This window comes from Penicillium arizonense (genome assembly GCF_001773325.1).
Source record: "Penicillium arizonense strain CBS 141311 chromosome Unknown PENARI_contig006, whole genome shotgun sequence".
Taxonomy (NCBI): Eukaryota; Fungi; Ascomycota; class Eurotiomycetes; order Eurotiales; family Aspergillaceae; genus Penicillium; species Penicillium arizonense.
This window is the reverse complement of record NW_019173283.1, coordinates 704,749-724,860: the sequence shown is the minus strand read 5'-3', so window position 1 is coordinate 724,860 and position 20,112 is coordinate 704,749. Positions and strand designations below refer to the sequence as shown.

General features: G+C 49.2%; 7 protein-coding genes across 7 annotated transcripts; 4 read left to right on the top strand and 3 right to left on the bottom strand.

Annotated features, from left to right (window-relative positions):
- Positions 1–4: 4 nt before the first annotated feature.
- Positions 5–1,362, top strand: PENARI_c006G09833 (wax synthase family protein; the record flags this gene model as incomplete). Its single annotated transcript, XM_022630562.1, has 2 exons — positions 5–774; positions 831–1,362. The coding sequence occupies 2 exons, from the start codon at positions 5–7 to the stop codon at positions 1,360–1,362; spliced, it is 1,302 nt and encodes a 433-aa protein (XP_022489693.1).
- Positions 1,363–1,835: 473 nt separating this feature from the next.
- PENARI_c006G07896 (uncharacterized protein) lies at positions 1,836–3,787 on the bottom strand (the record flags this gene model as incomplete). Its single annotated transcript, XM_022630463.1, has 7 exons — positions 1,836–1,909; positions 1,968–2,399; positions 2,465–2,855; positions 2,917–3,024; positions 3,254–3,338; positions 3,399–3,566; positions 3,639–3,787. 7 exons carry the CDS (start codon positions 3,785–3,787, stop codon positions 1,836–1,838), a joined length of 1,407 nt encoding a protein of 468 aa, XP_022489994.1.
- A 1,276-nt stretch (positions 3,788–5,063) lies between these two features.
- Positions 5,064–6,288, top strand: PENARI_c006G04305 (uncharacterized protein; the record flags this gene model as incomplete). Its single annotated transcript, XM_022630290.1, has 6 exons — positions 5,064–5,163; positions 5,213–5,356; positions 5,415–5,482; positions 5,538–5,912; positions 5,993–6,122; positions 6,173–6,288. 6 exons carry the CDS (start codon positions 5,064–5,066, stop codon positions 6,286–6,288), a joined length of 933 nt encoding a protein of 310 aa, XP_022489833.1.
- A 2,022-nt stretch (positions 6,289–8,310) lies between these two features.
- On the top strand, positions 8,311–9,669 carry PENARI_c006G05920 (uncharacterized protein; the record flags this gene model as incomplete). The annotated part of the gene is made up of 1 exon (XM_022630365.1): positions 8,311–9,669. One exon carries the CDS (start codon positions 8,311–8,313, stop codon positions 9,667–9,669), a length of 1,359 nt encoding a protein of 452 aa, XP_022489893.1.
- Positions 9,670–14,238: 4,569 nt separating this feature from the next.
- Positions 14,239–16,773, top strand: PENARI_c006G09601 (putative cell wall protein; the record flags this gene model as incomplete). Its single annotated transcript, XM_022630552.1, has 1 exon — positions 14,239–16,773. The coding sequence occupies one exon, from the start codon at positions 14,239–14,241 to the stop codon at positions 16,771–16,773; it is 2,535 nt and encodes an 844-aa protein (XP_022489747.1).
- Positions 16,774–17,355: 582 nt separating this feature from the next.
- Positions 17,356–17,796, bottom strand: PENARI_c006G04815 (uncharacterized protein; the record flags this gene model as incomplete). Its single annotated transcript, XM_022630315.1, has 2 exons — positions 17,356–17,487; positions 17,644–17,796. 2 exons carry the CDS (start codon positions 17,794–17,796, stop codon positions 17,356–17,358), a joined length of 285 nt encoding a protein of 94 aa, XP_022489993.1.
- A 134-nt stretch (positions 17,797–17,930) lies between these two features.
- Positions 17,931–19,053, bottom strand: PENARI_c006G11963 (PWI domain-containing protein; the record flags this gene model as incomplete). Its single annotated transcript, XM_022630658.1, has 5 exons — positions 17,931–18,442; positions 18,468–18,525; positions 18,580–18,744; positions 18,801–18,891; positions 18,950–19,053. 5 exons carry the CDS (start codon positions 19,051–19,053, stop codon positions 17,931–17,933), a joined length of 930 nt encoding a protein of 309 aa, XP_022489705.1.
- Positions 19,054–20,112: the final 1,059 nt, after the last annotated feature.

Sequence of the window (20,112 nt, the reverse complement as noted above, 5' to 3'; positions counted from 1 at the left end):
CAAAATGTACGGATTCTACGACTCTACAGTCGCGAACATTCTGGTATTCGGGTGCTTCTACGCGATTCAGATAACAGTCCCCGCCGTCGTCCTCATCACCACGCGCAAAGGGTCCCCCTTACGTTATCTTTGCGTACCATGCATGGTATGGGTAGTCAGTCGCTTTATCAGACCCTTCGGCGCGTCCGGTAGTCCAGAATGGTGTCAGGCAATAACTCAGCTCATTATTGTGACTATGCAAGCCCTGAACTTTTTGCTGATCAATTCCATGGACAGCCAAGAGATTTCGCGTGGTGCGAAGGGTATTCAAACTTGTGGATCTCAATTAACTACGGCACTTCGCTTGCTTGGTCAGACTCGTGCCGTCAATACACCATGGCAGGTCAAAAATGTGCCTTCTCATCCGCAGTATTACACCCGACGGGGTATGGCGGTCCCACGAAGAGGGCGATTTCTTCTGCGGCAGTTTACAATTGCAGCATGGCAATATCTTGTTCTTGATATTGTTCAGACTATAGCACAGCAGCAGGCTTTGGAAAATGACCCTCAAGAACCAGTGTCGTCAGCAATTGAATGGACTGTGCCGGCGGGCCAATGGGTAGAACGGATCGGCACACATCTGTCTATCTGGTTTGTAGTGAATCGGTTGATTGGTGATCTGGCATACCGAGTTTTGTCAATCATTTTCGTGGGGATTGGATTTGACTCCCCCTCCGACTGGCCGCCAGCCTGGGGGAGAATGGGTGATGCGTTTACATTGCGCGATTTTTGGGGGTGAGCTTGATCAATTATACATCAGTGAGATGGCCTTTTTCTGACATATTATACAGGAAGTTCTGGCATCAATTTATGCGCCGGCCCTTTACATCTATTAGCAATTTTGTTTCGCGGGATGTCCTAAAATTGACGCGATCTTCATTGTTGGAGCGATATACAAATATTTCTATTGTTTTTCTCGTCTCTGCGGTATTCCACGTCATTGTTGATATGCTGCAGAGTATTCCGACGGAAAAGTCTGGTTCAATACCATTCTATCTCGCATTTGTGATCGGAATCATGTTGGAAGATGGCGTACAAGAGCTTTGGAAAAACTTGCAACCCCGAAACGAACCTGAAATGGAAGCAAAGAGGTCAACAAAAGACGTTGTACCCCTTTGGAAACGGTCTATTGGACTAGTATGGGTTATGCTATGGCTTGGAGTCACCTCGACCTGGTACTTTACGCCGATGATTCAAGCCACCACGGAAGACATGCGCATGGTTCCCGTCAGTGCCGCCAGATACATTGGTCTTGGTCCACTGACTGGGATCGTCGCGATCAGTGGTGCAATCATTGCATTCACATTCGAGATCGAGATATAAGTTGAATATAAAATTATCGGCACCACTATCAATCGCCCTATTTATTACCCGCTTCGTAGTCTTGGCGCAACCTGCAACATTCCAACCTCAACGGCGAAGAACGCGAACCTCACCAGGAGTTAACACCGCCCCTTTGCATGACCAAGCTTCTAAGAAACGGCCTGTCAAGGAGTGTAATAATTGTTCTCGGGCAAAAGGTACTTCCTGCCCTTCCTTTGGTTGAGTAGGGCTGATTACGCAGGTCAAATGCGACGGAGAGCGCTCTCGTTGCGAATTGTGTAGTCATCGGAATGTATCTCACATATGAGAGGAAACGTCAAAGCGCACCCAAAGGGCCATCGAATCAGTTAGACTATACTACCACATCGAGTTCACAAGGATGAGGACATGTAAAAATGGAGAAAGCGTCAAATTCAGATACTAAAGCCAACAATCATGCCGAAATATCATAAGATCCCACCTCCACAACCTATCTAATCAAATGAAGGCCTAAAGTCATATCTCACACAGCTATAATCGATGGAGCCACCAGCACCCCCATTGTTGCCTATGATATATGTTAGCTTTAGTGCAACGCAAAAAGATGAACGACCGATGGAACTTACACTTCTGCCAGTCATCCAACAAAAGCTGCCAACATGTGTTCCCAAGATTATGCGCCCCGCCAAAGGGATACCGTGCATCTTGTTCGTCTCCCTCGCAGTTCTCAATCCAGGACATGGTAAACTTAAACTGAGTACTTCCGTACGTCGACTTTAACTCAATTGGATCTGAACCTGCCTTCAACTTGGCCTTGTCGTCGGAAATTCCAGCACAGCCAGTAGCTGCCATACTGATCTCACTACCGCGAACATCTCCATGTGATCCAAACTGATCTGCTGTGTGGCATTTTCTTTCTTGAAGCCCGTGCTGAGTGAATGTATCAGGCTTTGGCTTAGGCTTGTCGGGTACAGTAATTTTGTAGCTGAAGCTTGCTCCACAGTCATCGACCTTGGCGCTGGCTTCTGGTTGGATGGAATGGCTGTCATAGCCCTGGCCTATCGTAGAATTAGTAAGCATGCAAGGGCAATTGATATCTAATGCGGCGGTGAGGGAGACATACATTTGCCAGTCATGGACTTGAAGGCTGCTTTGCAGTCAGTCTTGCAATTCTTCCCAGGATCGAGCTCAAAGTGGAACTTGTAGTTCTCATAAGCAGAGGACGACACATCTTTGGCTGTCAGGTCCTGACTGCGCTTCTTGCTCGTATCCCCGCTGCAGAACTTGTCGGCCAGCTTGCTCATAAACGAGACATCGACTGAAACGGCCTTGCTGTAGTCCGTGCTAGAGCATTTCACTTCTGGGTCCTTCGGCTTCTCAGCCTCCTCGTCCTGTTTCTTCATGCTATCAACCAATTTGGTTAAAACCTTCTCAAAGCTTTCGACCTCGGACTTTGTCCCTAAGGTGTAGATTTCCGACGTAAGCTCATAGCATTCACAGCCCTCATTCGTGCCCTGTGTCAAGTCAATACCAAGTCAGAAAATCAAAATAGAGTTTCAAGGCGAGGAGCCATACAGTTGTGCATTTGTTATTTTTTCCTTTGCAAGTATCATCACCGCAAACGAGCACCTCCTTCTCCGGCTTAGGACATTCTGCCTTACATTTGCAGTCCTTGTAGTGGCCCTAGCTTCCTGTTAGCAGCTATCCAGCAATTTAAAAGCGTATTAAGAGCACGAACCACGGTACAAGACCCCTTGTCCCCTTTGCAGTCATCTGCTGAGCAATCGGGCTTCTTGTCATCCGCAGGGCATTCCTCCCTACAGGGACATCCAGCTTGATCACCTACGGTACACCAACCATCCAGAGGTTTGCAGTCCTTGCAACTGTTCTTGGTGTAATCTTCATTACACACGTTCTTCGGATTTGGAACTGCTGCAGGAGGGGCGATGAAGCCTACTGGCGGGGGTGGGAATGGAATAATAAGTGGTAGACCGGAGCTATAAAAGATATGGTATTAGTTGGACCGACATGCGTAAGAAGGCAAATTGTGTTCTTACCCTGGCTTGCCTGTCTCCTCCGACACACATTCGCAAGTTAGACCACAGCCTTCCTTGTGCCATTGCTTGCATCGATAATAATCGGACATCCACCCCCGCCCCTTCTCATTGTCACAGAACCCTTTCTTTTTGCTGTCTCCTCCACATGTAGAACATTTTTCGGGAGGGCTAGGCAGTGTTAGCTCAACTGCCGTCAGGGTAAAGAAGCCTCTGATGTCTTCTGGGGAGTTAGTGACGTACTTTGGACAGGTAGCGAAAACATATTGATCATTGAATCCTCCTCCGCGCTGTTCGATTATGGACCCCGGCCCTGTAGAGTCCTTGGGAATAGCCCATACAAGCTGGCATGCTAAGGCAAGAGCCAAGAGAGAATGTTTAAGCTGAACCATCTCTCTGATAATGAAAAGGAAACAGGTGACTGTCAGTAGAAAGGTAGTGAGTTAAGCCGGTAGGTCTAAATGGGAGCAGTTATCGAAGATATATATACCCCTCGTGGGGAATATGATGGAATGAAATCTCCAAGTTAAACTCCGAGAATATCCTCTGCATTGTTGGACATGTTGAGCTGAGACATGACAGTGGTAGTGCAAGGCGTTTTTGCCCCATTTTGTCAGGAAGGAGTGCAGGGCTACCAGCAGCCCCCGAACCCTGTCACATCTTAGACCCTTGTATTCAGATTTGAGCATGAGGAATTTCAGAACTGTCTCTATGCAATGGAACCCACCAAATTTAGACGTTGGAGGAGGCGGAAGTAAGCCACAGCCACACGGCTAAGGTTTGGCCCGTGCAGGACGAGCCTGTCAGCATTTAGTGTTCGCGCTATAAAACATCTGGATCCAATCAAGGCACTTTGGCTCTAATCGGGGCGAAGAAAGGATTTTCCGCCCGCTGAAAATGGCTTGGACCCTGCGGCTCAGCACTGGTGGGCTGAATTATCTAGATAAAAAGCGTACTATTCTAAGCTCCTTGTAGCCCTGGTCAAATAAACTTGGTGGAGGATGATGCAGGGTCCATTTTCCCCTCTCACGAGTTTAATTCCTACATAGCAAACGTCAGTCCCGGAGCGTGACCCCGAGTGCTGGCGCCATGAAGACACAACTAGGCCCTCCCTCTCAGAGCTTGGCCTGTATGTAGCCCGGCAAAAGAAAACGCGGCAAATATAGTACAGCATATTACTTTAGTCGCCTGTGTAGATATAGTGCTAGATGATGGTAGTGTGAAAACCCCTCGCCCGCTAGTTACATTTCCGAGTTCGTTTTCGGATAAGCGATGTTGCTGGCCCCCGAACAATTCTCTCCTTTCCGAAAATACTATTTTTGGCGTGAATGAAGTTTCAAAATGAGTTGATGAGCCTGCGTTAGGGTGAAGTAGCCCCAAAATCTCAGCTGCCATCATACTGCAACAAACTCGAACCCGGCCCCAAACAAATGCCTCATGTTAATCTAGATTAAACTGATGGTCATACGCAAATACATGGTGGCTGTTTGTGCCTAAGTCAATACCACCACTGCTTTGGGGGCTATCCCAAGGCTGATATTCCTGATCCAACTCATTTTGTGAGGTATGTCTCAAGAGCTAGGGACCAAAGTCCGTAACACATCCCAAAGACTTAAAAGCTGTCAGTATCCCCTTCAACTACCTTTCCAACTTCAATTTTTAATCACAATGGCTACAATGGCGTGGACCAAGGTCGTATTCCTTCTTCCTTTCTTTTGGCTGCAGCTCGCTTGTGTACATTCCTATAACATTGACAAATCATGCGATTGTTAGTATTAGACCTCCCGGAATTTGGAACATGCTAATATGTGAAATAGCGATCAAATCCAAGTTGGAAACAGCCGTCGAAAAATCGATGGCCCTGGCTAAGCTTTCCTTTGACGAATTGGGCAGAGATGACCCCAATGTCAAGGAGCTTAGAGGGTGGTTCTTCCTCGACAAGAATATTGATCAAGTGAAAAGTACATTTTGAAGCCATTGAAGGAAATGCATACATTGACCTAATCCTCCATCTCACAGTGGTCTATCACAACGTGCAAGAGTACGGAACACTCAACAAAGCCGACACGGATGAAGTGATGCAACCAGTAAGTTATTCCCAGAAGCTCCAAATCAAGGACAAGCTCCAGCTCACAAATCAAGACCATCTACTGTGACCTTTCTCGTTATGAAGAGACAACGAGGAAGACGAAAGATGGAAAAGACGAGCCAGCCCTCTTTGACAAGGAGAGAAAAACAGTTTCAGGTTTGAGCAAAGAGTATAAAGGTTGCAAGACTGGCGACACGGTGGCCTACAGGAGCAGAACTGAAAGGTTGTCGGATAAGAAGATGCTTCACAACGATATTCAAATCTGCCCTTGGTATCTTGCTGTCCTTGGCCACTCGCCTTTCACAAACCTCGATGACCTTCCTGATCGCACGGGCAAACCAAGCTATGACCCTACTCGGGCTTTCTCTAACAGTGAGCCTAAGGCAAATGTATTTGCTAGTCGGCTCGACGTTACTCTATTACACGAGGTCAGAACCCCTAGCCCCTGCTCCCTTTGGACGGGTTTGAGCCATGGGCGAACTTGTATATGCTAACTGAGTTATATTAGTTTACACATGCATTGCCGGACTATGCGGGATCCACCTTGGATCATGCCTATCAGTGGACTGATTGCACCGCTGTAGGGAATAGGGAGGTAGGGTGCATGAATGCGGATTCATATTCGTTTTTCGCCACAGGTGAGCCTAGTCCTATTTTCATTCTTAGACTGTTTACTAATGGTTTCCAGGTGTGGATATGATCAAGGTCCGCAGGTTCAAATTTACCAAGGAGGGTGGTGCTCAGAAGATCAACAAGGCGACAAAGCGAGCTGAACAATTGGTTATGAAGCCTTGGAATGCATGATGGTTGGAATTTGGTTCAAGTCAAGGGTTTTGTTAAGATCGTGATTATGTTTATTTCACTCAACTGGCAATTAAATGGCAAGATTTGGAGCTGTCTATAGTATGGAATTCCTAGTGCGCCAATGATTGCTGTAAAAGCATGCCTGTCATCGCCGTCTAACAGCTTTAGGAAAATTAAAGGGACCCTTCTTTGTCATCTCTGTTATCCTTTTACGTTTATTCGCCTTAAAGTCTTTGTTTTGAATTGCTCGAAAGCCCGCAGCCTTAACGAAAACACAGAAATTATTCAAATCAATCAATACTATTGACAGGCACAAAATCAACACTTTCATCCTGATAATTACTCCAACCATAAGATGCCAGAGTTATCCAAGACCCAATCCAGTCATGAGCTTCCCAAAGAACATGTCACGGTTTCCACCACCAGCTCGGGTTTGTCAGGTATGGGATCGTCATACCTCGTTATCTGAAACGGCGCACCAAGAAGCAAGCTTTCAGAACATTCATTTGCCGGCCATGTTCCCTCGACTTTGAAATCTTGTATCCAACTAAGTTCCATGAGTGGCGCAAATAGCCTTGCCTCCTGGTCGGCAGTCATCATATTCCCTGACTCTTGGTCCATCTTCACCCAGGCTTGGACATGCAAAAGCCCCTTCATACATTTTACCACATTCCACAAGCTCGTCCATTGATCAAACCACTCCTCATCGAGGATTTGAATCCGACGATCAAGGCAAGCATGTAAGAACGAGATTTCAAGCGATCGAATCGCATGGAAGCTCCGAGGCGGTAGGGCAGATCTAATATCTGAAAGAATCCGAAAATCCGATGAGTCCATAATTTGGAGATGAATACTACTGTGAGACCATAGGATATCCACGGACTCGGAATAACTGTGTAGATTCTGTCAGTATATAGGATTAGGAATCAAGCAGAAATGAGAACATACATCTGGCGACAAGCCAAGAGAATCGGAAGTCGCTTCTGGCTTGATGAATCTTTGTCATGTGTTACACATTCACACCACGAGCCGTCCTGGATTTTGTATGACAAAAAGTGATATTTTCGGCCTTTGGAAGGACAAACACAATGTCGTAATTTTGGGCCTCCGGTAAGCATAAATGCAATTACCTTGTCTCCGAATATGAGTTCATAGATTTGACATCGAATCTCCACAGGGAGTTTCACCAAAAATGCGCTGTCGTTTTGTTTGGTTGTTGAGGTCACGTCCATGGTGAGTTAGTTGCACCAGAGATAATCCTGGGATGTCGCCTAATGAAGCCTCGGATGCCCTTGAAGCTTTGTCTTCCAGAAAAGACAGCGGCTGAAAGTATTTGCGATGGAAGCTATCACGATTCGAGGCAGGTCCAGCTCTCTAGGTTGACACGTATGTAGTTGATGGGGTAAGAAAGTTATGAACCATCCGACGATCCAAATATGGCGACACCACGTGACTACGGGGCTGAATGGGGTTTCCTGGAGTTTAAATATCAAATAAGATGGCCTTGGGTGAGTATATTTAGACAGAGTATTTTAAGAGAACACCTCGCTCATTCCAGGGCGGGTTGATGGTAGTGGGGTAATTGGGGGCGGATTCACAGCGGAATGTACTGAAGATATCGGAGCGACATTGGCTGTATGCATGAATACTTGCCTAATAGAAATGATTTAGCCAAACAGGACTTCGCTTTGGCTCGCTCAAAGCGACGATACCGGATAATCGGATTTATCCAATAAAGCCTAAGTTCACGGCGTAGCCGAGGGGCCGCTGACAGAAATGATATTATTAGGAGTTCTGACTTGTTTCTAGGCATCTTTGCGGGCTCTCAGACATTTCTGGGGTTGATTTTATGTATATTTACTATCACAAGTTATTGTTTGCTCGAGGAAATGCGATTAAGGTGATGTCGCGAATCCGGTTTCACGGGGCTCGTGCACAGAAGAGCCGCATGTTGTCAGCATCCCTTTTCCTTCACTTTCATTGCCGCACTGCTCAAGAGGATCGCTATTGAATTGAGTCAAAATGTCCAGAACCTCGATCATAGCATGTGACCATTCGTCTCTCTGCTTTTCGTCCTCCCCACATGCGACGGTGGCAGGTTTTAAAGGTCCAACCAAACGACAACGTGTCGCCGCCACGAAATCACAAAACAAAGTCTCTGATGATCCAAATGACAAATTTCTCGAAGAAGATGATCGAGCATTCCCTGCTCCTTTACTCCTTCCGGGGGATGATCTATCCGAGGATCCAGATTACCCTGCGCAGAGCTTCCAAGAATGGGTTGACGATGAAGACCGCAATCCGGTGACTCCCAAACAGAACAAAATTTATCTTTGTTCAATTCCAGAAGCCTATGATGGTGTTGGGTTTCTCCGGGAATGGAGACCACAAAAGCGTCTCGAAGCTGTGAATGAACAGTATCAGCCACCAAGTCCACTCCTCGTACAGAGCTATCTGGCTGCTTTCTATCACGGTTTGTCTGTCAGTATGACACAGTCAAATAATATGCGTTTTACGAAATGGGATGAAAACAAAAAGTCATCCCGGAAGCAGAAAACGTCCAAGTATGTGGGTCTGGATCTTGGGGGTGGTGAGATTGTGCGAATTCGTATACGCGAAAGACCAGAAGGAGACTACCCCGGCCAGCTCAACTTGGATGATCTGCTCGATGCCGCCATTAGTGTGCTGCCCAAAGATGCATACGCGCTGCTTCTCCTTGTCGACTTCGATCTCTACGAAGACGACGAAGACGACTTCGTCTGTGGTCGTGCATACGGAGGGAGTCGAGTTGCGGTGGTATCCACTGCAAGATACAACCCCCTATTAGACTACAACTACGATCATCCGATTGAGCGTATTCATCCCTGGCCTGCATCACATTGTGAAAAATACATGAACACCTACACCAAGGAAGAATCAGACGACAAGCCACCGCCGAAAAAAGCTCGGACAAGTGCCAAAGCGTCGCATAAACCATCTTCAGCACCGAATGGACCGATAAAGGAAGCCATATCTGCCTATTGCACTCTGCAGCAAGCCAAACCGTTCGAAGAGCTCCTTGCTCGACAGCTTAATGACCTCTGGCTAGGCCGGGTGTGCCGGACAGCAAGCCATGAGCTGGGTCACTGCTTTGGTATAGACCACTGCGTATACTATGCATGCGCAATGCAAGGCACTGCGTCTATTGCTGAGGATGCTAGGCAGCCGCCTTACCTCTGTCCCGTCGATTTGGCTAAGGTTCTCCACGCCACTTCTGCATCTGCTTCCGATCGGTATAAAGCTCTTCTCGAATTTTGTGATCGGCCGGCACATAGGAAGTCGTATCTGTTCAAACCGTTTGCTGCTTGGATTAGGAGTAGGCTGGCTGATATTGAGGGCTGATCTCACCAACTAGGTTTCTGTGACGGGATGCTCAGCCTTATTTCGCAGAGCAGCTGCAGATTGATTCGGGGTAGATAGGAAATTGAAATTGGTCACTGCCAGACCCATATGAGTTTTGAGAGCAATTCTAGAATACAATGAGACAAAAAGGTCAAGTCGCTCTGGAGGGAGACGCTCACAGGCCATAGATATATATATCAGCATAGTCCCATACAAATGAAGCAGTCACACCATCGCTAACTTTCCACTACATATTTTCTTCATATTTTTTCGACAAGAAACAATTGCACCTGCAGTCATCTCATATACGATCTATATTCAACAATACAAAGTTCAGAGTTCCATGGTTGGATAACCGCAAGGTCCCAAACCGGACTAGCCCGCCATCAACCACTTGGTTTAAACTCTTTGCGCATCCAAACATGTATCTTCTAGTGCGATCAACAGGGAAACACAAAGTGAGATTCTGTTTGCCAAACGAAATCCAAATTATGGCTCAAATATCCGCCCAAGTAAAAAAAGACAATCTTCACAAGCCACGCAACATCTCAATCTACTAACAGCGATATGTCGATCCGCAAACTCAGGACTCTACTACTATTCTGGACCGAAAAGCAGCTCACAAATATTTGCTAGGTTCGCACTCATTCAGATACTCCAACGCAAGGGACATGACTCAGAAGAAGAGGAACTTGGTCCCATTCTGGAGCATTCGATAATCCAACAGAAAATCATACTCCGGTAAATCATTAGACAAGAAGCCATTCTTCAGAAGACATGCGGGAAGCTCTCTAAGGGTCGGTCCTATATCTTGAAGGATCAGCTCACGGAATCCACCCTGGAATTTTAGCACTGGAACGGGAATAGTGAATACACGACTGCGCATTCCCGCGGTAGTTATGGAAGGTACCGTGGAGGACATATCTGAGCACCTGCAGATTGGTGTCATTAATTGCTGAATATGGGCGTCGTGCTCACGGATGGAGATCTAAGTCAGATGCTTAAGAGAGACACCGGTTCATTTCTACTGTATATCGATGTCAATGTTTCTCAAAATGGCTCATGGCGTCAGAGGGTGTACTATGTTAGCATTTGGGTTGTTTCCTTTGGACGCATCATGTTTTGATCTAGTTTTGCTTTGCAAAGCAGGGATCTGTCACGGTTCATTTTCGCACGAGTGCGCAACTTGCTTAGTTAGGAAACAATTCTGATGTCTCCCTTTCGAAAATTGCCTCGTCGTTTCTTTGTTTTTTTTTTTTTTTTTCCTTTTCTCACATTCGTCGCTATGTACCTTGGTGGCACAGTATCGACGGCGCTAGTTTCAAAGACAAACGTTTCATGTAGACACTTGAGCCCACCTGTATCTATCTTGCTGCTGTATCCTGATCTGAATGCATTACTCATGGAAAGCAGCAGGGCTCCGGTCGGCCGTATGAGGGCATTATTTTCAGGGTAGTATTGGAAGATATTTTCCCCGGTAAGTTCTCTAGCTCGATTATTCTTGAACTGCTGATCTCGAAAGCGGGTGTTTCACGCTAATAATGGGGGCCATTGTTTCGTGCTGTCTTTCCATGGCCCCAAATCGATCCGTGGACAGGAGAAAGACAGGCGCACATTGTTAGTATGAGCGCATTGTCTTCATGGGCTTCTCCCCGGCATTTGGTGACGTCCACCAGTTCTCTGATTGATTAGTCTGTCGTCAAAAATAGCAGCGTTTGAAGCAGAGTGCGAACCCTGGGGCTGGGCGGAGGGGCTCAAAGTTCACTTGCTCGATTTTTCCCTGTTTTTCGCTGAGCAATAAACATGAAACAAGGCCGAAGCCCCGAGGAATGGAACACATCCACGTGAGAGATCCAGTGAGAAAGTAACTCAATTTTAAGCTTTTCCCTACGTTTCGACATTCGAAACGAAGCTATTGTTATTTTTAGGCTCTTTTTGTGGTAAGCTAACGCTAAAGCAGAACATAAAGCCATAGGGCGAGGAACTCTGTCGGGCGAGGGTTCCGAAAAGGAGAATACTATTGCAGCCAAGCAGAGACGCGTTGCACTAGCCGAACCTTGTGGATTGTGCTCGGAGCACATGTTCTATGATTCTCTTCGCACTATTCAATCCCATATCAACTAAATTCAGACAGTGGCGCTGGGACTATTGTTCAATAGAAGGGGGAAATTTTTTAGTTGAGGGCTCAGGGATGAACAGCTCCTCAAATCCCGAGGCAGAGATTTTACCAGGTAGTTTTCGGACTTTTGGCGAGGAAAGTGATGTGAATGTGTTGTCTTCCTTTGTTTTTGCTTTTTTTGTAATGGTATATCTCCGAGAAAGCCTTTCACGATGTGACTCCTGCACTTGATCGATCGCAATAAAAACATGTGCAGGGGTAAATCCTTTCAGCAGGACCCGGCCACTGCAGCCAAGAGAGCAAATGCATGCTGCAGGTGTCCCACTATTTCCTTCTCGACCTGTTAAGAACCAGCCTAGAGGCAATTTGGCACAGGGGAAGATGATTTTGCCAGTTGAAAGCATTTCCATGTGCACACCGACGTGGGTTGGCTCGTGAAAGTTGTTCGCGTGGAGTGAGACATGCCCGATCCATACTAGATCATACTCAACCTCATCGGGTGCCTGTTACAACCTGTTCATGTGCCCTACTTTGCCTTCCGAGGTTGATCACCCGAGATGAAACCTCGATCGCGTCAAGATTGGAGTTCTACTGGCTAGACGAACCGGTGCCAGAGAATGGGGGGAAGAGGCACTGGTTAGCGTGGTTTGAAGATGGTAGTTAGTGGATCGTACGATGAAGGAAGCTTGAGGCACTATGTACATGTACGGAGTAGGCTGCGAAATCCTTCCGACCTTTCCGTGCTTCGTTTAGGTCCTTATGTCGAGGTTGGTGGATCCCCCCTTAGGGCTTCTCCCAAAACACACCATTCGCCACCATGTCACGCTAGTCCAGGGACGCTTTTTTAGGGCGTCTGAATATTAGTTCCCACTTGAAAATTCACTACAATTTATTCTTATTTGTGCTTATGGATCACCGCACTACGCCCGAAGTGGAGTTTCGCTATGCTGAATTGTGCTTAATACACTTTCACCGTCGTTACAATTCTGACCCGGTGGCGTCTGCTAGTGCAGACAGCTCTACTGCTAGTGCAGGCAGCTCTACCTCGAGGGTCTAGATGTTGCTTGTCCTTGTTTTGCTACCCATGACTTTCACCCCACGGTGGAGACCAGACGGGTATATTGTTGTCTGTGATTTGATAGCGTTGAGTATTTGCATTGTCCGTAACCGTGTCTCTTCACATTATTGCTGAACCATGGGCGACCGTGGACCTTAAGATATTAAACTATACGATTGTAGATATAAACCCGAGTGTTGTTTTTTCTTCTTCCACTAGTCAGTTAGTACATCCACAATCAGCAAGACCAAAATTCAGTTGGTGGCTGACGGGTTAGAGCCATTGGATTTGGTGGTGCAGCAGGGGAGCCAAGAGTCTTGATTTGACAGGTCTGTCTGACTGCGAAGCCAAATCCGACCTGTTTATCTTTGCCTAATACGGTCAAGAGCCTGTAGTCTGTTCCTGGTCTAATTCCCCGCGGTTGTGGATCATGGGTGGATTCGCAACGGGCCACTCCAAATCGCATATACTTACCCCTGCAGACGTTTCTGGGTTATACCTAAGTAGGTACTTTAGATTTTGTTCGACTCGACTCCAACCCCATTGGAAGCAGTTCATTCTCAAGGGGAAAGGGAACACTAATTGCTAAAAATGTGGAAAAATGGATTTGTCTATTTTGAAACAATACGCCGTTGGCGGGTCCGGACGATCTTTTCCGGCCTCGAGGCGATCATCGCATGGCGTAGTGATGGGCAGTCGTCTTTGCCCCTTTCGACTTGGCATCATGTCACTTGCTCGTGGTGTGTTTGCTTTATGAGGGCACTTTTCTTTGTCTTTTGGGCGAATTGATGCTCAATTCTGAGAGAAGATATCCACTTAGGGCTCAATGGACTCCCAAATGAGTCCGCCATTTTCAACTCTACTTAAAGTAGAATGGTACAGTCAAAATCTAGATTTAATAAAATAACCTGATACACTGACTCCGTACCCAAGAATAGCACGCCCAAGAAGTGATCCACCTATGCTGTAATCAATCTGTTGTTGGCTTCTCACTGGCCTCTAGCAAGATCCACCCGGCCGTGAAAGATCCAGGTCTCCATTTCTCGACATCCCTGAAGTCTAAGGGGTAGATAACTCCAATTGTGGACATCGAGGCCGGGGTAGAGCCAGTGTGCTTCTATTCCGACCCGGTAGCTTGAATCGAGCCGGAAGTGTCCCGGCACAGGCATCGGGAGAGACCAGAGGGTATAAAACCTGAGGTCGATCACTCGTTTCGTTCTCGCATATTCATCACTGTTTCTTTCTTTCCTTTTGGACCTTTCTTTTACCCAGTCTATCGTTAATCTGACGGCTTGTCCGTCCGTTTCCGGTCTTTCGCTTTATATCCTCGTATTTTGCAAGCGTTTGGCCTATACACTCGTTATCACACATTCGACACATTCGAAATCTCAACATGCGTTCCTCTCTCGTTCTGCTCGCCGGTCTGGCGGGCTCGGCTCTCGCTTACCCTACTGATATGGCCGTTGAGCGCCGTACTTTCGGTCTCCTCGCTGAGATCCTCGGCGGTGTTTCCGATATCACCGTTGACGTGACGTCCATTCTAGGTGCTGTCCTCGGTGGCGGACACCACAGCCACTCTTCTTCCCTCCTTGCTGGTCTCGGAGCCGAGGGTGCTGCCGCTCTTCAGGGTGGTGCCTTGGGTTGCAAGGCTGGTGTCATTCACGCCGAGGCCCGTGCTGCCCTGAAGATCTGGCTGCACCTCCACGCTGACCTCGAGGCCTCTTTGAAAACTTCCCTGATCTCCTGGTGTGAGGGTGACGATGAGCTCGTCCTCTCTGCTGATGTCTTGGCTGCTCTTGCCGTGTACATCCCCTCGTGCGCCGATATCGCCGCCAAGGGTCAGCTCTACGTTACCATTGATGGTATCTTCGGTGCCTCCTCCCTCGAGTCTGCTCTCGTTCTGAGTGCTTCCCTGCAGTCCTCTCTCTCTGCTTGGATTGAGGCCGCTGTTGGCCTTGATGTTGACGTCAAGGCCGGTCTCTATGCCTGCGCTGCTGGTGGCGTTGTCACTAGTCTGACTGCTGATGTCAAGGCTAGCCTCCTCGCCTGGATCAACGGTTCCAACTGTGATCTCAGCGCTGAGCTCAAGGTCTCCGTTCTGGCCTGGATCAACGGCCACCATGGCCACGGTCTCGTCGAGATCGGTGCCCTTGGTGAGGCTGCTCTCTCTACCATCTCTGTCGGTGCTTCCGTCGGCGTTCACGTCGAGGAGTCCGGTATTCTCTCCGTTGGAGGCCAGGCCTCCCTCGCTGCCTTCCTCGGTGCCGATGTCTCTGCCGACCTCAGTGCCGATGTCCAGCTCGCTCTCGAGGCCTGTGCTAAGGGCAAGCTCGCCACTGCTGTTGATCTCGACATTCGTACCAAGCTCGCTATCTGGCTCTCCGGCTCCGACTGCTCGCTCGGTGTCGAGCTCAAGGCTGTCGTTCTCTTCTGGCTGTCCTTCGGTGTCGATGCCTCCGTCTCCATTGACCTCGTCGGCGGTGTCCTTACTGATGTGACTGGTCTCCTCACCGAGCTCCTCTCCAGCCTCAGCGTCGACCTCCGTGCTGCCCTCTCCGTCATCCTTTCCGGTGGCAGCCTCGAGGCTATCTCCCTGTCTGCTCGCGCTGAGCTCGCTGCCTTCCTCGGTGGTTGCACTGGCCTTGAGATTGACGTCAACATCCAGCTCATCATTATCGAGTGGTTCACTGGTTGCTCCATTCCCGGTGCTCCCTCCGGCATCAAATCGTCTTCGGTCCCCAGCCTGCCTTCCAGCACCCCCTACGTTTCCAGCACTGGTGTCCCCTCCGGCCCCGGCGCCAGCGTCTCTGTATCCATCCCCAGTGGCCCTGCTCCCTCCGGATCTGCTCCCTCTGGTGTCAGCCCTACCGGTTCCGTCCCCAGCGGCCCCGGCGCTAGCGTCTCTGTCTCTGTCCCTGCCGGCCCTGCTCCCAGCGGCTCTTCTCCTTCCGGACCTGAGACCACCCCCTGTGACACTCTCACCGGCGTTGATGTTTCCAGCACTGTGATCCCCGGCGGTTCCTCGCCTTCTGGCTCCGTCCCCAGCGGCCCTGCTCCTTCTGGATCTTCTCCCTCGGGGCCTGCTCCCTCTGGCTCCGTCCCCAGTGGCCCTGCTCCCAGCGGCTCCTCTCCCAGCGGTTCTTCTCCTTCCGGCCCTGAGACCACCCCCTGTGACACCCTCACCGGCGTTGACGTTTCTAGCACTGTGATCCCCGGTATGCCCGCTCCCTCCGGTGGTGCTTCTGGTCCCGCTCCCTCTGGTCCTGCCCCTACCGGTGGTGCCTCCGGTCCTTCTCCCTCTGGTGTCAGCCCTACCGGCACTCCCGTTGCCCCCGGTGCCGGTGAGACCACCACCCCCTGTGACACCCTGACCAGCGAGGAGATCTCCAGCACCGTCATTCCCGGTGCCCCTGCTCCTTCCGGTGGTGCTTCCGGCCCCGCCCCCTCCAACACCGACGTCAGCCCTACCGGCACTCCTGTCCCCAGTGGCCCTGCTGCCTCTGGCCCTGCCCCCTCCGGCGGTGCCTCCGGTCCTTCTCCCTCTGGTGTCAGCCCTACCGGCACTCCCGTTGCCCCCGGTGCTGGCGAGACCACCACCCCCTGTGACACCCTGACCAGCGAGGAGATCTCCAGCACCGTCATTCCCGGTGCCCCTGCTCCTTCCGGTGGTGCTTCCGGCCCCGCCCCCTCCAACTCCGATGTCAGCCCTACCGGCACTGCCGTCGTCCCCAGCGGACCCGCTGCCACTGGCGGCTCATGGACCGAGAGCTGGGCTTACACCCAGACCAAGGAGACCACCATCTCCGCCACTGTTCCTTGCGAGACTGGCTCTGGCAGCGTCCCTACCATCACCGCCCCGGCCGTGGCCTCTTCCGTCACTACCGTTACCGCTACCGTCACCGCCACCGTTTGTGGCTGCGACGAGTAAACGGAACAATACACTTGTTTCTCACCTCATACCCACTGAGAAAGAATTTCCTTAACTTTTTGTTTGCGTTTCTCTGGTTTTCATGACAAGATGACCTTCACCCCCTTGGGGAGTGGTTGACCGGGTGGTCTCATGGACTTCGCGCACATCCCGCCCCCTTGGGAATCTGTCGTCCCTGCCTCTGTCCTGTCTGTAGATATCTTATTATAATTCTAATCTGCTTGTGGAGGTTCAAACCTGATCATTCTTGTATGTGTGGTTTTGTTGAGAGGAGGCTCGGATAATGGTACGGATGAAGCTCCCTTGGCATATATTTTGATGACTTGGCATATACCTTCTTTCCCTTTAATGGAGTACATTCCTTTCATGTATCGATATTTGGTTACTTGCTTGTTTTATAGAGCTGAATTCTACTAGATATATTGAATCATGCAAAAAGTTCTCTTACCGCTATTTCTCTGGAAAGACGAAATGTCACAAGATCTTCCTACATGCAATTGCTAATTGTACGGCGCTAAATGAACTCGTTTCACTTTTTTTTCAAACGTTTTGAGAAGCCCTCTGTCAATGATTTGGATGTTTTCACTGCTTGTCCATCTTCGGTGAGCTGCTCACCTTGTCGCTAGAACGACGCATAGCGAGGATTTTCTCACGGAGTAATTTCTCTCGAAATTCCGTTGAAGATAACCGCTTGGAGACTGGTTTTTCGGATTTCTAGATGAGGAATTATGTATTAGTTATTGAAAAAGTCAAGCCGGAAAGGAGGTAACATGTGTTCGGGGTAGAATTGGGAAACAAACATCAGACAAGATATCAATATGTCTCGAGAGAGGTGTAGATTGAGGGTGGATTCGACGTTCAATGACCAACCTCATCAGCATCTTTCATATCTTGATCATCTGCTTTGGAAGGTCGTCTGGTATATTCCTCATCTTCATCAGCCTTCTTGCGTCGTTTCTCATCGGGTGAGGATACAGGAGATTTGCTACGCTGGCTCCTTTCCGTAGGATTGTATCTATCCATTGAGCGTCGACGCTTCGTGTCCTTCCTCGGGCTTCGGCTCCGGCTCCGGCTACCACTGGGACTGCGACGCCTGCGAGTATCACGGCGACGGTCACGGCTGTGACTACGACTTCGGCTGTGACTGTGACTGCGGCTCAGGCGTCGAGGGTCGCGGTCACGGGTCCTGTTGGATCTTCCTGGACGGCGGGAGCGAGAGGGAGATCTGGAACGAGAGGCGTCTCGTCTGCGGCGGTCTCCTCTGGGGGAACGTGAGCGGGATGCATGACTGCGGGTAATGGATCTAGCACGGTCACCGTAGTCCGGACTGCGCCTTCGCGGTCCTCCACGTCTGCGTCGATCCGGGGAGGCTGAATTGCTTGGGGAGCGGCGACGGCGTTCACGGTGTCGTTGGCGGGGCGCATCGCGGTCGCGGCGGGCGGGTGACTGTTGCGGGGATCGAGAGCGAGATTGTGCAGAGGTCCCAGATGGCCGACGACCTCGGCGGTTATCAGGCGGAACGTAAGAGTCAAAGTCACGCCGGGGCCCAGCTTCGCGGTATCGACCATGGTCCCGGTCTCTAGGAGGGGGAGATCGCCTGTCAAAATCTCGACCTCCACGGCCACCGCCTCTTCCCCCTGCTCTTCCACGATCCGAACGCTCTTGGCGTCTGATGTTGTCAATATCGCGTTCACGGGTTTGCTCCTGTTCCTTCTGTCGGCGTGACGCTTCGGCAGCTTTCTCGGCCTCAAGCTAGGTCGAGGTCCGGTTAGAAAAATCCAGGATATAGATAGGGTTGGGGTGTACCTTTTCCTGTATGAGCTCGAGCTTCTTAGCTTCCAGAAGCTCTTTCGGAACACCCTGTGGGTTTTCTTGGCCGCTCAGACACAATGACCATAGCTCCTGGCAAAATTTGGGGGTATCTTTATCGAGGAATCCAGTTAGTTGGATCTGGAGGGATTTGATATCGGGCTAGGCGCAGAGCAAAGTCAGCAAGCTGCAAGACGATAATTGTCCGATGGCCATACATAGCGTGGTCCCTCCAAGTGCCCAAAGCACATCTCAATAACAACATCATCCTCGTTGCCTAAAATCTCAGATATGCGTTTGGCGATCCATCTGGGAAGGTCTGTCAGTCCGGGGATCCAAGGTCGAAAAGCCGGGGAACTTTGCTCACTTCTTCATAACCTCGATGTTCACTTTCGTCATGTCTACCTTCCGATTGAACTCCGGAGGGAACTTGGTCTGCTTCAGCAGCTTGGCATCGACACTTGAGGCCATTTTCGCGAGAGATGGAGGTGGAAAAGAAAGATACTTGAACTCCAAATACATCCCGTCGCCGAGCTGCACTCTTGGTTTTCCGCGTCTTCCGGAATATTGCCTAAGGCGGTGATGAAGCTTGACCACGGTATAGAAGGACAGACGTCTAACATTAAACAAAGAACTGAAGAAACACAAGTGGAATGAAATAATTACGTTTCTGTATAATTGAATTTAGATTATTCTATTCTGAAGTGTCACCTTACGCTGCCTATTGGTTTACACCATATATATATCCATTCATGGATATCCTCAATAGCAGTTTATAGATGTAAACAACCACGTACAAACTGAGAAGAATAACATAGTTTTGGATCAATTCCTTTCTATTCTAACACAGCTCAGCTACTTCCATAGGCAAAGAAGAACTTAAGATCCAAATTGGAGCTTAATTACTGTTTGCATTGTGGGTTGTCAATATAGTACATGTTAGCCGATGATCTCTCCTTGATTGTGCATGTTGGCATAGCAAGCCGAGGCTAACATCACCACAAGGAAAAGACAAACAGACACTGTGATCATGCCTGTCAGCCTCGATTCAAACGACTCACTAGGTGCTAGCTACTAGAGCGTCATTGCGGGGCCCTAGAGCACTAGGCAGCTTAACTCACCTCAATGGGCCTGTGCTGGCTTATAGAGTATCAATTAGACAAAATGCCGAGAACTGTGTCAATTCAAATGCTTCAAGTGGCACTCTACACTACCACTTGGAAATGGGCATGGGAGACCGAATGAATCAAAGCAATACATGATAACTACACACAGGTCTGGTTGATACGTTGGTGTAGATCCACACTGTAGTGGCAAAACAGGTCGATCTAGCGAGAGTGATCGATTTTACTGATTTAATAACAAGCTGGTTCAATTAACGCATGACTCGATACATTCATTCTCCTCAACGTACGCCCCAATTGCTGTTTTTCAGCTTCTATGGCATGTTGTTGTACCAGCGTCGCCATAGCAACACCAAACACGTGACCGTATAGCGCGGCACTCGCGAAACCTCGAGATAGGCCTTTC